Genomic DNA, 17,283 nt, shown 5'->3' on the forward strand with positions numbered 1-17,283 from the left:
TACGAGCCTATACTATAACAGCTCTCACACGGGTGGCGGACCCCCACCGATCACACATTGATGATCTATTCTGATGCTAGGCCATCAATTTTCCAAAACCCGGATGACCCTTTAACACATACCGTCCTCTGACAGTTTCCCGATGGCTCCACAAGGGTTCTAGTAACACAGCGCAGGGCGACGCCGGGAGGATGTGTCAGCTGTTGCTAGGAAGCGGTTTACAATGTGGTTGTGGTAACTATGTAGTAATTCAGACACTTGCATCAGATGTTCTCTAGTACAACAGGAAGTCATGTGACAAGGTAGCATCACTAGATACTCCGTCTCCACTAATACTCAGCAGCCCTGGCCTGTCCGCACAGACCTCCATATGTGATGGGAGCCGCAGTACATGGATGTCACGGAGGAACGGAGTAGGTGAAACAATGCCAGGCAGGAAACTCCAGGATGTAGAAGGAAAAGTGCCAGCAGGAACATTTTTCCCTCTTTAGGCACCAGGAAACAAGCCTTGAAATAGAAGCTAATCTGTTTTCTGACTTGTTTTCCCTTTTTAAAAAAAATAAATAAAAATTCACTGCAGATGACCGACTGCGTGAATATGCGGTCATGCACAGTACATTACATGGAGTCAAGGCCGGGCTCACAGTTGGAATCCGCAAACTGATTCCACATATGGCCGTGTGAGCTCGTCCTTACTCAGGATAGGTAAACAGTATATTGGTGCAGTTCCCCCCCCCCCCCTGCAACCTCACTGATCAGCTGTTCACCGGGCCAATACGCTTGTGCACTGAACTGATTTCTGCAGGAAGCGGACAGCTCTGTTCCCACTGCAGTGGTGAAGATTGATAATGTAGCCAGTGTCTTTCATCTCAATGGGAACTTGGCCTGCAACACCAAACATGGCCACTACTTTTGAAACAGAGCTGTCTGCTTCCTGTAGAAATGAGCTTGGTGCACAAACGCACTGGCCCAGAAAACTGCTGATGGGTGGGGTCCTTGATGCCGGATCTCCATTGATCTATTATTGACCTATCCCGAGGATAGCTCATTAGTAGTGTACGCCTGGACAACTCGTTTTAAAGGGCTTATCACTAAAACCCCCTTCTGCATGCAGTAACGTAACAAATAGGCATATACTTGTCTGTCTTAACTTTCATTGTTGGCTGTGTATCCCCTTTTACACAGTGAGATGTCGTACGAACATAAAATCGGACACGCATGTTTACTCAAGGCAATGTTCAGGAACATGCATTTGGCCAAATATCAGCCTGTGTAAAAGGGCCTCTGGATGGCAGCAGGAAGGGGAATGCATCCAAGTCTTCAGAGAAGGCAGATCACACAGATATGTACTTTATATGTCCAAATAGAGAGGACACACAAGGCAGTCTGCAAGGGGAAGGGGTTGAATTGGAGAAGCTGGGTCTCAGTAGATAGAGAACCCATGGCAGACTCTGCAGAGGTAGGGAAGGGGAAATCCCCCATCTACCAAGCCATCAGTGTCTGTTGGCTCGGTAGATGGGGCATTTCCCTATGGCATTCCAAAAAACATTTGGAAACCCCGTCCCACTTCTGAGGCTAGCATAGTAAAGTCTGATCTGCCAGTGATTACTGGTCACTGGAGGGGCTTCCAGTTAATCTGCCATCATTGGGTTGTCACTATTACCGCCACCCTTGAGTCTGCTGTGTACGGGAAGGTGCCGCGATACTCTTGTACACAAGTACATGGTGACATAGTACATCAGAATCTGAAAACTATTTCTGGCCGTCAGTCTTGGCCTATTTCTGGACTAAAATAAACCTTGGGCTCTGAGCTTCCCCCGGCTGAGAATCCTCTGTTCTGGTTTAGGATAATGGAACAGATGGGGCCCGACCCTTGGAGGTCTGCGGATTATTCCTGAAAGGAGGCGCTGTCACTGCACAATGCTGCTGCCGTGGAGGGAGGGTATTTGGCACTTATTTATTTTATACCCCCTATTGCTTTAATGTCACCTTGAGCCGTTTATGGTCTCTGAACACCATGTCTTTTAGATCGCATAATTTAAATTACTACATTTAAAGGGGTCATACCGGAATCAACTTTTTGGGAAAAGTGTGATTGGTGGGCACCTCACAGCTGAGACCAACACGGATCCCAAGAACGGGGGTCCCGTGTCCCCAGTTCCTTATCACTGTGTGATAACTGCACAGTGATAAGGGGGGGGGGGTGTTCACAGGCTGGCACCCCTACACTTAGGCTGGGGTCACACAGGACGGAAAACTCATGGAATGACAGCAACGAAAAACCCCACGTTTTCCCCGGGATAAGCGCAGCTTCACCGCCTGCATTTCCACTGCGGCCATCTCTCCCCATAGAGAGGAGAGAGCTCGCAGTGGAAATAAAAAAAAGAATTGACATGCTGTGTCTTTTGTTTTCCATGTTGCACGTACGTTTCCGCGCGGTTTGGCTGCGGCGTGTGGACGAAACTTATTTTCAAAATCTCGTCCGCTTTGCTGGCTAATCCCGGGATTAGGAGCCGCGGGTGGAATTGCCATGCGGACGTTCCACGGCAATTCTGTCCCGTGTGAACACAGCCTGCAGGCTGACAGATCTGCAGACTGTTATAATCTCCATAGTCTCCGCCTCTCCTGCTGTTGCATCGTCTGTGTGCACACATTATATTGGCTTTACTAACCATTTGGCCAGAATGTCTCTGAATACCTGAATCCTCCTGGAAAAGCAGAGAGGTGGGCAATCAGATACTGCTGATTAGACCAGAGACAGTGCAATGCAGCATGGGAAGTCGGGGCAAAGAAGTCAGGACAGGGAACTACAGAGGCTTTATACGCAACTCCTCACTGATAGTGAATTGCCAACAGCAGAAAAACGGGGAGGACCACCTGAAAATCACAACTTGGGTGCCAAGTAATAACAGATGAGGGTGAGGAGAGCCTGGTGTGTTTTAGAAAACTTTTTGAAAACTTGGGCACCCTTTTTAACCATTCTGGCAAGTGTGGGAGGGTCCTGAGCGGGCAGCACAGTTAGTGTCCTTATCCCCTGATGGGCAAGTAGTATAGTCCAGGTTAGCCGCGTGGAGAGTTTGTTGCAGGTACAAGTCCGAGAGATGATAAAAACCAAGGGTGCGGACGAGAGGAGTCTTCCTGCCTCTGCCCTGGTTGGACCTTCAGATACTTTACAAGCCGGTGTGTAATAGTTGTGTGGCGCATGGACTTTGGCCCGTTCGCTGCTGGCAGAGCTGCGCTCCTTCCTGTAATGTTTGGGCTCCGCGCTGCTTTTACAGACAAGTTATTTAGTCTATTGTTATGTAGTTTGGAATAGTTGTGGGAAAGGTTCTAAATAAAGTTACACAAGCTAAATCCGGAGCTGGGGAGTCGGGGATGTACGTTTTTGGCTTTCTAGCTGAATATATAAAATGTCCCCCTAGAGAACTCATGTGGGGTCTTGTCAAGCGCTAAGAAACGAAACCTGCTTTGTCGGGCCACTCAAGTGCTTGGCTTTGAAGGCGGCAACCATATTTGACGCCAATAACGTACCCGGAGCATTTGTCATTATGGGGCAGGTTTTATAAAGTGACTTGCACTGCTTTTATATGGAACCATTATTGTTCAGATTCTCGCTGGATCACTTGGATCTGAACGAATCATTCTGCACCCGACAATCCTCCCATGTAAAAAGCCACTTTATAGGGATTATTTAACTTTTAAATGATTGCTTGATCTGATGTTTTGATAGGTCCTCAATAGCTAATCAGTTGGATTCTGTCACTTGGGATCCCCACTTATTAGTTCATGGCTAGCGCACAGCTCCATACACCATGTAGTGGCTCGGCATGGTATTGCAGGCACAAATTTCATTGATGCTTCCTTCCTGCAGTATCTGCCTTTGGGGAAAAGTTAAAACACCCCAATAAACGTGAGATAGTTGGATTCACTGAAATCTGCTTTCCTCTCCCAGAACGGCTCTACCTGCCCAGGTTCCGTGCAACCTGTAACCAGAGCTACTGCTTGGTATTAAAGGGAACCTGTCAACACCTTTTGAGCCCCATAAACTACGTTATGGGGCTCAGAAGTGAGGGAGGCTGAGGAACGGTGTTTAATACTCCACGGGTACCCTGTTCCGGTACTATGTCCGCATAAAGTTAGCACACGCTAGCTTGACCTTCTGTGTGCACAACTCCCATTCATCTCTGAGAGGTACGCATGCGGAGAGTTAATCTGCTGATACACTTCGCAGGGGCACACTGCTGAAACGGGGCGCCCAATGAGTAGGAAACGCAACTTTTTGAGCCTCCTAACGTAGTTCATGGAGCTTAAAGCTGATGACTGTGTCCCCTTTTTATAGGGGTATTCTGGTAATGTAAAGTTATCCACAGGCTGGGGCATAACTTGCCAATCAGAGATCCAACCATTGGGACCCCCATCACGCCATTCTCTTCGCTGTGATCTGCTAGAGATGGTCGAGTTCAAGTGCTTGGCAATCTCCAGCAGTCCTACTGAAGTGAATGGGACCGCGGGAGATTGCCGACAGCTTGAACTCTGCTTTCTCTGGCTGTTCCCGCTGAAGTGACTAGTGCACATGTGCAGACACCGCTGCTGAATTTTAGGGACATGCTGGCTTGTGAAATCTCTGGAATGGTGGGGGTCCCATCGGTCAGACCCCCACAGTTCAACATGGTTTCACCTAACATAACTTTAGATTACCACAATACCTCTTTTCATGTAGCTATAGGCACTAGAGGAACCCACAACCGCCTAGGGGCTTGAAAAAATGAGACCTGCCAGGAGATGACCTGTTTAAGGGTTTAATTGGTGCAAACTTTCTACAACTGAATATCCGCAGCAAAAAAGTGTCAAAATCTGCACTATTGATGCAGAAATTTGCCAAAGCTCCGCTGCAGACTTCAATTGGAAGGCTGAAATCTGCTGCAGACCCGTGGCAAAAATTGCTTCAAAATTTGCACCAAAAAATGCAGATTTTGACACTATGTGTAAAAACGCCCTATTAGTATTTTATTTCTGACCCTATTCCGCCTCCTTATCTAATAAGCCTTGTATTCCTCTCTTTCCAGCTTCCTGACAGACACCGCTGTCCAACCCTGGGAGTGTCACCATGACGGAGCATGGCATAAAGTGGGCTTGCGAATATTGTACTTACGAGAACTGGCCGTCGGCTATCAAATGCACAATGTGTCGTGCCCAGAGACCCAGCGGTGCTATCATCACAGAAGAACCGTTCAAAAGTAGTGCCCCTAACGTGGGTACTATAGAAAGAGGCGGCGGAAGTCCATTAATTTGCCCGGACTCCAGCGCCAGACCACGTGTGAAAACCTCATTTAGCATGGAAAACAGCAGTAAGTGGTCTTGCCACATGTGTACCTACCTGAACTGGCCCCGAGCCATCCGATGCACACAGTGTTTGTCCCAACGTAGGACACGTAGCCCCACAGAATCTCCGCAGTCCTCCGGATCAGGTTTACGGTCTGTCCCCAGCCCCGTCGACCCATGCGAGGAGTATAACGACCGCAATAAACTGAACATTAAAGGCCAGCACTGGACTTGTTCTGCTTGTACCTACGAGAACGGTGCAAAGGCCAAAAAATGTGTAGTGTGCGACCACCCTTCACCCAACAACATAGACTCCATAGAGCTGGCCGATACGGATGAGGCCTCCTCTATTATCAATGAGCAAGACCGGGCTCGCTGGAGAAGCGGCTGCAGCAGCAGCATCAGCCAGCGGAGGTCCCCGCCGATGCCCAAGCGAGATTCCGAGATGGATTTCCAAAGGATTGAACTAGCCGGGGCGGCTGGCAACAAGGATGAGCTAGAATTGGACCTCAAGAAGTTGAAGCAAATTAGAAACCGAATGAGGAAGACAGATTGGCTGTTCCTGAATGCGTGCGTGGGTAAGTGATGATGGAGATCTGTACGGTAACGCGTGCAGAGCAGTGGAGAAGATCTAGAAATGTGTTGCACAGAGTGGAAGATGAGCCAGCTTTTTTAATAATTAACCCTTTAACCACCTGTATGCTTCTCTACTATGGTGATTTACGGAGTGTCCGTGACGTCCTAGCTCCTGCTCTGATGCGGTTTAACCCTTCAATCGCCATAGTTGAGCGGCTGTAGCATGATCAAGGGGTTCTCATTCCCCCTCCCCACATGAGCATAGACTAGGAAGGAACCTAGAATGGATGCCATGGCTGTCTGCTAGGGCACGGCAGCCTATGTTCTAGTGACGCAGCTCGTAATATAGCATCTTGCACAAGTATGCTAACACACACTGTAAGATTTAAAATAAACCTCTAAAATGGTTATCTTTTTAGGAACTAAACACCCTGGTCCTTTAGGGGTTAAAGGACCAGACACTTTATAGGGATTTTACCCATGTGGGGGTTTTACAGCCAAGGACCCGACCTGGTCTTGCTTGATTGCAGGAGCAGAGACTTTAATAATCCCATGCCATACTTCTGCTATTGGCCGAGATTAAAGACCAGGACCAAGCGTCATATATTTACTGCACTTGGTTCTTTAGGGGTTAAAGGGGTATTCTGGGATTTTATTTTCTATTGATAACCGACAGGAATCCGCTGCTCGGATCCTTAGGGCTCATGTCCACGGGCAAAATAAGAATTAAAATCCGCAGCAGATTTTAACTCTTCTCCTGCCCGCGGATCCGCGCCCCATAGGGATGCATTGACCACCCGCGGGGTAGATAAATACCCGCGGATGGTCAGTAAAAGTGAATAAAAAAAAAATGGAGCATGAAAAAATCTGGACCATGCTCCATTTTCGTGCGGGTCTCCCGCGGGGACGGCTCCCGCGGGCTTCTATGGAAGCCGTCCGGATCCGCAGGAGACAAAAATCAGATTTTACTCACCCGCTCCGTTTCTTCTCTTCGCCGCGGCGCCATCTTTTCTCAGTCGCGGCCGGATCATTTTGCTTCGGGCCGGCACATGCGCGGGGCACGTCACCGACGTCATCCTGCGCATCCGCCTAGCCGAAGAAAGAAGATCCGGCCGCGACGCAGAGAAGATGACGCCGCATCGAAGGAAGTATCCGGAGCGTGCGGGAGGTCAGTTAATTCTGATTTATTCCTATTTTCAGCGCTCATGTCCGTGGGGCAGGAGGGACCCACTACGGATTCTCCATGGAGAATCTGCAGCGGATCTGATTTTCCCCGTGGACATGAGGCCTTACTAATCGGCTGACTTCTGTTTGTAGAAGGTTCCTCCTAAGGAATCCTCCATTATTTTCTATTTAAAATCCTATCGCGCTCGCATGCTGTACCATGTGACTTTTACTGTTTGAAAACACTGGAAACCCTTTTCTTTTCAATTGTTGGGAAAATTACTTCTATATGAAGCGGGGAGCATTTACACGCAGCGAGAATCCTGTGATCCAGCTATTTGGTTTTTTTGGTGCTGACAGGAAGAGAAAGAAAAGTAACTATTTTTTTTTTTGCCATTTAATCGGCCCAATTGTTCAATTTCGTTCGCTTCTATGGATTTTCAGCAGTAATTGTTCCGTGTAAATGACCCTTATGTCTGTGGGGGAGTGTCCGCTTTACGTATGAGAAGTGCTCCCCCGTGCTTCACAGGTCCCGCATGTGGAATCCGGCTCCGCCATGTGCAGGCTGTGTAAGGCCCGATGTCCATGGGCAAACCTGATTTGTTGGGAGATCCGAAAATCAATCTGCCCACAGAGATGCGTGGGCGTCCACAAATGGATTCAAACTTGCAAATTTGATTTGCGGACCTTTTTGGTCCAGAAAACAAACCTCAGTCTGCTCCATTTTGGTACGGTTCTCACACGCACTGCTTCCATTGAAGTCAATGGAAGCCGGCCGATCCGCTGATATTGCTGATATACCGCGGGAAAGCAAGAGATTTAAAAAAACAAAACTAAAGAAAACTTTACTGCGCATGTCCGTCAGCGAGCTGTGAGTACAGCAAACCGGAAGTGGAGGAAACCGCACGGCTGCCGGGGAAATGTACCTCTGCACACCCAACAGCTGGTTCCACAGATTATTGCGCCTGTGTCTTACACAGAAGTAAATAGTTTAGGGTTGGTGGCGGAGCGCGCCGGGGAACACTGCAAACCACTCCGCAAGCGGCAGCCTCCCCAATTACTCCTGTAATCAGGTCGGCAAAAAGGTACAAAAGTGGAGAATCTAGTGCGCCGACGACCGGAGAACACTTTAAGGGCCAAGTGAAGACCCCAGTTCAACATAGGAAAAAAAAGTGTTGCTGTTAAAGGGGTTGTCCCGCGGCAGCAAGTAGGGTTATACACTTCTGTATGGCCATATTAATGCACTTTGTAATGTACATCGTGCATTAAATATAAGCCATACAGAAGTTATTCACTTACCTGTTCTGTTGCTGGCGTCCCCGTCGCCATGGTGCCGTCTAATTTCAGCGTCTAATCGCCCGATTAGACGCGCTTGCGCAGATGGGTCTTTTCCGTTCGGCTCGGCAGCAGCGGCGTTCTGGCTCCGCCCCCTTGTACGCGTCATCGCGTAGCTCTGCCCCGTCACATGTGCCGATTCCAGCCTCCTGATTGGCTGGAATCGGCACACGTGACAGGGCGGAGCTACGCGATGACGCGTACAAGGGGCGGAGCCAGAACACCGCTGCTGCCGAGCCGAGCGGAAAAGACCCATCTGCACAAGCGCGTCTAATCGGGCAATTAGACGCTGAAATTAGACGGCACCATGGCGACGGGGACGCTAGCAACGGAACAGGTAAGTGAATAACTTCTGTATGGCTCATATTTAATGCATGATGTACATTACAAAGTGCATTAATATGGCCATACAGAAGTGCATAACCCTACTTGCTATCGCGGGACAACCCCTTTAAGGCTTTGACTTGAGCCCCGGGTCTCCGGTCGTTGGGGGGGGGGCAGATTCTCCACTTTCATACTTTTTTGCGGTCCTGTTTACATGGGCCATCAGTCAGTTGGTTAGCTCGGTGCCCAGTCATGGTTGCTTGTACATGGCACAACTATGGCCTGAATTTGCCATTTCCAGCGATTATTTGGGCAATGATCGCCCCATGTAAAGGAATCTTAATAGTCTGACCGTTCAGGTTCTGTAGAGAAAACTATTTATTAGTCATCTCCTTATCCTTACTGGCAGGATTACAAAGGAAGGTAAGCACCTATATTTAGCTAACACAGGATCCACCCTAGGGGATTTTTCCAGCTCACCTCCTCCCCCTCTCTGCAGAATAACCTCTGTATAGGTCCCAGGGCATGCCTGAAAAAGATTCACAGAAGTTGGGGGGGGAACAATCCCGTTCACGCTATGGCCCATGACACTGCTGTAAAGCATCTCTGTAAATAATGTTAAGAGCAGCTCAGGCAGGATAGCGCCCCCTATAGTCATCTACAGACAATGCAATAAGAAAAATTCTACAATCTGAGAATAAAACCAGAATATAAAAATGGAAAAGGTTTGTCTATTTGGTTTCAATTAGTGGAAGAGAATAGGCGTTGTGTTCCCTTTAATGCGGCGCCCGTCTCCTCCGCAGGGATGTTTACCGTCTCGCCCCGAGATGCTAGAGAGCAGCAGGAGGAGACAGATGTGCCTTGTTCCGTGGACTGGATGGAGTCGCTGGGGCTTCTATAAATAGTGCGGATGAGTCACGGCGCGGCCGTGTAAAGTGCGTCCAGCGGAGCCGCTGATCTCTCCAGCTCTCTTGTAGCTGAGCTGTTCTCGGCGCCGCTTTATGATGAGGCTATTGTGAATCACTGGTTCATCTTGTGTGTAATATATGTATATAATAATGCATCAACGCTAGTGGTGATCTACCTGCTGGCCTCCGTGAACCGCAGGCGGGTTTGTAGGGGTTGGATTAGAACTACAAGTTATCCCTCATCTGGATGGGGGATAATCTGATGATCGATCCCTGCTGAAACACAACTGATCCTGAGAACGGGGGTCCCGTGTCCCCCTGCTATCACTACAGAGATGCCCCTCACACTGAATAGAGCGCTGGCCCCATCATGCGCGGTTGACGCTCCATACATTTCCATGGGGCCAACGGACATATCCAATTGCTTTCCACTGCACCAAATGTGTGAAAATGAATGGAGTGTGCCTGTGCGCCCGTCAGTGGAGGATGAGGGACAGGTGACCCCATTCTTGGGATCAGAGGGAGGTTTCAGCGGTGAGGGCCCCACCGATCAGCAAATTTAATCCCTCTCCTGTGGATACCTTGTAATTCTGGTACGACCCCTTTAATGCTACAGGCCATACATTTATGTCCCGGGGTTAAGTGTTTGTATGGAGGGGGATTGCAGAAACTTTGCCGGGAGCTTGGAGCAGGGAAACAGCTGTATGCAGAATACAAGCGGGGACACCCTGCTTGTCTTCTGCATCCTCCGCTGACAGCGCACGGTGATCGCTCATCTTGAGCTGTAAATGACACAACAATGATCGCTCAAAAGTCGCTTGAGCGACATCTTTTGAGCGATTATCGTTGCGTCTAAATGAGCCTTTAGACATTTAAAAAAGTTTTTTAGTACATCATGTGGTATCATCGAGAAATACAACTTGTCCCGTCAAAGGTGAGCCTTCAACGTCGATGGATAAATAAGTTATGATTTTTTTATTTTATTTTTTTTAAAGGGGAGAGGGGGAAAAAATGAAAATGAAAAGGGGGGTGGGACTTGTCCTTGAGGGATAAAAAGGGTTGTCTTCGGTACTGAGGACTTTTCCTCAGGATAGGTCATCAGTAGTTGATCGGTGGAGGTCTGCCGCTGTCAGTACAGCTGAGCCTGACTGTTATCGGTGGTCCGGCCTGGAAATGTAATGGACAACTTCACTCTAATTGAAATCAACGGGAGCAATGCCTTCTAGTAGACTTCCAGCACCTCATTGTGGTCAGAGCCGGAAGTGCACCAGAAGGCATCACTCCCATTATTACAATTCTGGCTCTGACCATCAATGCATAGCGGCTGTTGGATCAGCAGGGATCCGGAGTGGCAGACCGCCGCCAATCAACTGTTGATGATCTAGTCTATGGATGGGCCTTCAGTAGTAATTGCAGGGAAGACCCTTTTCTTTTCTAGCCATCATGCTTGTAATACTAGTTTAAAGACCAGCATCATCATCTGAGAGGTTTTGAGCATCATGCCGTTGCTTTGGCATCCATGCCACGCGATCTGCCAGCGGCGCCTTACACTGTCTGGTTGAACTCTCTGGCATCCGAACAGGGCAGCCCCTAACCATTATATCCAGTTATGCCTGAGCTGGTAAATGGTGATCATGGTGGCAGATGTGGCGTCGGCGCAGGCCTACTAATCGCAATCGTATTCAACATGGCAATTAAAGAAGATGGAACAATACCTCTGCAGCGCCACCTATTGGATGGAAGCGTTCCTGCATATCCATGTCGGAGCCTTTATAACAATGCCTGGGAATTAAGGTGGTATAGTTTCATCTTCCTTATTCGCATATTTCCCAGAGGAGGAACATGGCTTTATAAGGCCGGGCTGAAACGACCGTATTGTGTATTACGCAGGCTCTGTACGCCCGTGTGATACGATTACATTGCCTTACGCAGTACCGCTCTCAGCGTGTTGGAATTGCGTAATCTTCAATCGCAAAATAGAACGCAGCATATTCTATTTTGCCACGTATATACGTGAAATAAAGCCCACTGTTCTCTTTTGTTGCGTATATTCCCGGCAGCCCATGCGCCATTACATAGCGGGTATACGCATCATTGTTAAGCGACAGCTCGGGATATATATATGTTATACGTATGTACGTATATGCATACATAAGGATGTAATGTCCGGCCTAAGCCTCCTCCCAAATCTAGGTGCGCTCCCAAAGGAGATGATGCCCTTTCCGACCCACATTCCATATGATATGAATTATTGCTATAACTTATGTGCATCTGTCGGAGGTAGACGCACTCCTCCGACTTGCAGGCATCGCATGATGTTTACAGGGATCAGCCCTCTTCTAGCTATCGATGATCTGTTCTCAGGATAATACCTTGTAGTGGGACACTGCAGGGCGTCCTGTCATATCCCAGCAAGTGTATTGTGGAAGGGAATACACCCAGCGTCAGGTTAGATAACCGTTGGCAGATTGGCGCCTTTGACCCGCGGCGATCAGTTGTTCCTCCCTGGCTAGTGTCTGAGTACAGAGGTGTCTAGAGACCGGAAGCAGACAGCGCCTTTAAACTGTGCAATGGCCAAGGTTGGTATTGCAGGCCAAGTTCCGTTCACCTCCAGCTGCACCAACCCAGGCCACTGGCAGAAAGTAATCTGCTTCCGGCAGCAAAACTGCACCATACACCGACACTAACACTAACCTGGGGGAACAACTGATCACTTGGGGTCCCGGGCAGTGGACCCCTCCCAACCTACTATTAATGACCTACTTGAGGTTAGGGTATTAATGGATGGGAGTGGGACAACTGTTTTGGTTGGCGTCGGCAACCCCAGCAGCCCCAGTTACAATTAAAAACATCCCCTGTAATGACAATAGTCACTGGCAGAGCTGGTCAGGGTCTGATAGGACCCTTCAGCTCTGCTATAACGGGGGGCTCCCTGCAGTCACATGATCGCCAGGTCGCATAGTGGAAGAAACACTTAAACTTTCACTTCTTAGTACATAGCGATCATTCAGCACTATGTACCCGAGAAAGAAGACAGAAGTGGTTAAAAACCGCTTCTCCCTTCTCCTCCGGGTCCTCGGCTGTGTCTAAGAGCTGACGACCCGACCTGCTCCTGCTTGATTGCAGGAACAGAGGCTTTAATCCCGTGCTGTATTTTTGCTATCAGCTGGGATTTAAGCCCAGGACCAAGTATTGGGTTATTTACAGCGCTTGGTCCTTAAGAGGCATCTCTCCTATTGATTTCAATGGTAGTGAAGCAGTCTATTAACCCCTTATTACACTTCGTTGCAGTCAGTCAGCAGTGTAATATGGGCCATTGCTGCCATTGATTTCAGTAGGAGTGAAGCCTTTCTATTACACTTGCAACCCTGATCCCGAATGACTGCCTCTGGCCCCAGCTGATTGGTAGGGGTTCACAGCTCAGGATCCTCTCCAATCAACCATTGATGACCCCTCCTGTGCGTGGGTCATCAGTGGTAAAAGCCCAGAAAACCCCTTTAAGGGATTGAGTGTGAGCGACTACTCCCTGAAATCCCTGCCCTGGCAACAGAAGAGCTGCAGCCTCCGCGGGGTTAAGGCCTCTGAATACGATGCTTGTGCGCACATTTATTGATGTGTCAAATGACCACGTTCCAGTATGGGACAGTTCACCCCAGGAGTTGGGGCTCATGTCCACGAGCGTAAATACGCCGTGGGAGTACAGTGTTTAAAAACGCGATGGTGCCTGCGAATGATTGCGGATTTTCGGGGTCTCCATTAATATGCTAGATCAGGGGTCCCCAACCGCCGGGCCGCGGACCGGGGCCGGGCCGTTGGGTGTTTAGCGCCGGTCCGCGGCACCGCCGGGAACTTTCACTCTAAACACAAGGCCTGCGGGCCGAATCCGGCCCGCTGCCTTGTGCTATGTGGCCCGCGGCGTGCCGACGCCGCTGACCACCGAAGCGATTACCAGCGAGGGCGCCGCAGCTCCCCGCTGGTAATCGCGCTGATGCCGGCGCACACTGACGTCTGTGCAGCCAGGATACTCTTCCCCGAGTCCCCTGCTCATTAGTTCCGCAGGAGAGGACTCGGGGAGGAAGCGTTCCGGGCTGACGTCAGGGCAAGCAGACAGAGAGCGACAGCAGGGAGGAGGTAAGTATATGGGTTGGGGGGCTGCCTATTATGGGGGGGGCTGCCTATTACAGGGGAAGGGGCTGCCAATTACTGGGAGGGCTGGTTATTACTGGGGGCTACTTATTACAGGGGAAGGGGCTGCCTATTACTGGGAGGGCTGGTTATTACTGGGGGCTACTTATTACAGGGGAAGGGGCTGCCTGTTACTGGGGGGGGCTGGTTATTACTGGGGGCTACTTATTACAGGGGAAGGGGCTGCCTGTTACTGGGGGGGGGGCTGGTTATTACTGGGGGCTACTTATTACAGGGGAAGGGGCTGCCTATTACTGGGGGGGGCTGGTTATTACTGGGGGCTACTTATTACAGGGGAAGGGGCTGCCTATTACTGGGGGGCTGGTTATTACTGGGGGGTGGGGGCTACTTATTACAGGGGAAGGGGCTGTCTGTTACTGGGGGGGGCTGGTTATTACTGGGGGCTACTTATTACAGGGGAAGGGGCTGCCTATTACTGGGGGGGGGGCTGGTTATTACTGGGGGCTACTTATTACAGGGGAAGGGGCTGCCTATTACTGGGGGGGGGCTGCTTATTACTGGGGGCTACTTATTACAGGGGAAGGGGCTGCCTATTACTGGGGGGCTGGTTATTACTGGGGGGTGGGGGCTACTTATTACAGGGGAAGGGGCTGCCTATTACTGGGGGGGCTACTTACTACTGGGGGACCTGCTTATTACTGAGGGGGAGGGCTACTTATTACAGGGGAAGGGGCTGCTTATTACTGGGGGGGGGCTGGTTATTACTGGGGGCTACTTATTACAGGGGAAGGGGCTGCCTATTACTGGGGGGGGGGGCTGCTTATTACTGGGGGCTACTTATTACAGGGGAAGGGGCTGCCTATTACTGGGGGGCTGGTTATTACTGGGGGGTGGGGGCTACTTATTACAGGGGAAGGGGCTGCCTATTACTGGGGGACCTGCTTATTACAGGGGGGACCTGCTTATTACTGAGGGGGAGGGCTACTTATTACAGGGGAAGGGGCTGCTTATTACTGGGGGGGGGGGGCTGGTTATTACTGGGGGGGGGGCTACTTATTACAGGGGAAGGGGCTGCCTATTACTGGGGGGCTGCCTATTACAGGGGGGGCTGCCTATTACTGGGGGGGGGGGACCTGCTTATTACTGGAGGGGTTGCTTACTGGGGGGGCTGCTTATTACTGGGGGGGGGGGCTACTTATTACAGGGGAAGGGGCTGTCTATTACTGGGGGGGGCTGCCTATTACTGGCTGGGGGGACCTGCTTATTACTGGGGGGAACCTGCTTATTACTGGGGGGGCTGCTTATTACTGGGGGGGTGTTCTTATTACAGGGGAATGGGGTTGCTTATTACTGTGGGGACTGGTTATTACTGGGGGGGGGACCTGCGTATTACTGGGGGGGATTGCTTACTGGGGGGGGCTGCTTATTACTGGGGTGGGGTGGGGGCTACTTATTACAGGGGAAGGGGCTGCCTATTACTGGGGAGGCTGCCTATTACTGGGGGGGGGCTGCCGCCTAGTACTTGGGGGGGGGGGGGCTGCCTATTACTTGGGGGGGTGGGGCGCTGCCTATTACTGGGGGGGATGGCGCTGCCTATTACTGGGGGGGGGGACCTGCTTATTACTGGGGGGGGACCTGCTTATTACTGGGAGGGGACCTGCTTATTACTGGGGGGGGGACCTGCTTATTACAGGGGGAGGGGCTGCTAATTACTGAGAGGTGGGGGCTGTCTATTACTGAGGGATGGGGGCTGTCTATTACTGGGGGGGGAGATAAATTATATGCTGCCCTATGTGTGTGCTGGGGGGGGGGGGGAGATTATACACCGCCCTATGTGTGTACTGCCAGGACATTCTAATGTCATAACTAAATAAGAATGCACTAAACTCCAACCCCCTTCATAACCCCGCCCCCTATAACCAAAGCCCCGCCCATGTCCCGCCCAACCCTGCTGGGCCTTGTAAAAATGGTCTTGCTTGAAGCCGGTCCCTGGTGCCAAAAAGGTTGGGGACCACTGTGCTAGATTACCTCCCACAGCATAAATCCGCTGCAAACAGAACATGCCGCAATTTATTTCCTGCAGCGGAATTCCGCAAGTGATCATTGGCAGGCAGAAAGCGGTTAGGTTAGGCATCCGTGAATCATGTATGTTCTTATACAAAAAAAAAACCTGCTGCGGCCTGGGTATTTGTGCCGGCTTCTGCCGGTTTTGCCGTGACCGATTTGGCGGTCCCGTGTGGATGAGATTTTTGACACATGTCCACGTGGCAGGCTAACCCCAGGATTAGCGGCCGCAGGTGGATTTGATGCAGTGAAATTCTGCACGGAATCTCCGCGGCAAATCCATTCTGTGTGAACCCAGCCGGACACTTCATGTATCGGTCAAACGTAGATCAAGTGCCTACCCCTGACTGTTTGACCTCCGGTATGTTTGTGAACATGTTGTTTTTGGATGTTTTTTTTCTGTGCATTCGTCCATCACCGGTGTAAGCTGGAGGTCTCCATAAGCCTAATGTATGTTATCCAGGGCCTTAAAGGAAAACCTGTTCAGCTACACAAAGTTTAAGTTTTAAGAATGTTCAGGTTTGCTTGAAACGGTGTCCGTTTGGGGGAATTAAAAAGCAAAAAACAACTTGAGGCCTGCACACGGCGGGTCGGACCCACATGCAGGATTCCCACGGCGAGTTCGACCCAGTGCCCGGTCGGCGACCCCAGCCACGTGAGAAGATCGCTTAGTGGTACATTTACACATTGTGGAAATGCTAAAACAGAATCCAAATTTGCCCCATTAGGCCGCCGACACACGGCCGGATTTGTATTGCAGAAACCAGAGCTGGCGCCCGCCTCCAGGTTCCGCAGCAAACACCTTCCATAGCATGCTATGGAAACGCAATCTTTCCTGCCCACAAGCGGAAATCAATTGTGAAATCAATAGGCAGATTCAGTGCGGACGGCTTCCATTGAAGTAAATGGAAGCCATCCAACCGGCGGCCTTTCCGCAATCATCATTGCGGGAAAGCCACGGAGTCCGTGACATCTCATAGCAACGGCACAGCAAAATCTGTACTGCGCATGTGTGCCGGACGGGACATCCACAGTACAGAATAAAGGTACGCTGTGGTCACCGGCCGGGCACAGGGTCAGATCCCACATGCAGAATCCGACCCGGTCGTGTGCCGACAACCTTGGCACAGATGATACAGCGCTTCCAGTACCCAGCGGCCTCTAGTGAGCGCAGGCGGCCAGATGATGCTGGGGAGCGCTGACAGTGCAAAAACTTCAGAGGTGGGTGGGGGGGCGCTGCAACTTCTGAAATCGGATACAGATGCGCAGCCCTTTTTTTTTTTTTTTTCTTCAAAATCCGCAAAATGACTGTTTTTCATGCAGAGTTTGCCGTGGCAGAAATTCCGCAGCATTTCTAGTAAACATACCCCAGGCATCATGTTCCCCGCTGAGCTGCGCCGATTCTCCGTCGGGTGCCTCGTGTCAGATGCTCTTCTAGAAGCTG

General features: G+C 50.4%; 1 protein-coding gene across 2 annotated transcripts in view; it reads left to right on the plus strand.

Moving 5' to 3' along the window:
- The window catches only part of ZRANB1 (zinc finger RANBP2-type containing 1), a 56,489-nt gene that overhangs the window by 23,227 nt on the left and 15,979 nt on the right, over window positions 1-17,283 (plus strand). For both annotated transcript variants that reach the window (XM_066601174.1, XM_066601173.1), the window contains exon 2: window positions 5,067-5,900. In XM_066601174.1, the coding sequence (XP_066457271.1) occupies window positions 5,108-5,900 (793 nt within the window). In that variant the 5' untranslated portion in view covers window positions 5,067-5,107. The remainder of the gene's footprint in view (window positions 1-5,066; window positions 5,901-17,283) is intronic.

The sequence above is a fragment of the Eleutherodactylus coqui genome, chromosome 4 (assembly GCF_035609145.1).
Source record: "Eleutherodactylus coqui strain aEleCoq1 chromosome 4, aEleCoq1.hap1, whole genome shotgun sequence".
Taxonomy (NCBI): Eukaryota; Metazoa; Chordata; class Amphibia; order Anura; family Eleutherodactylidae; genus Eleutherodactylus; species Eleutherodactylus coqui.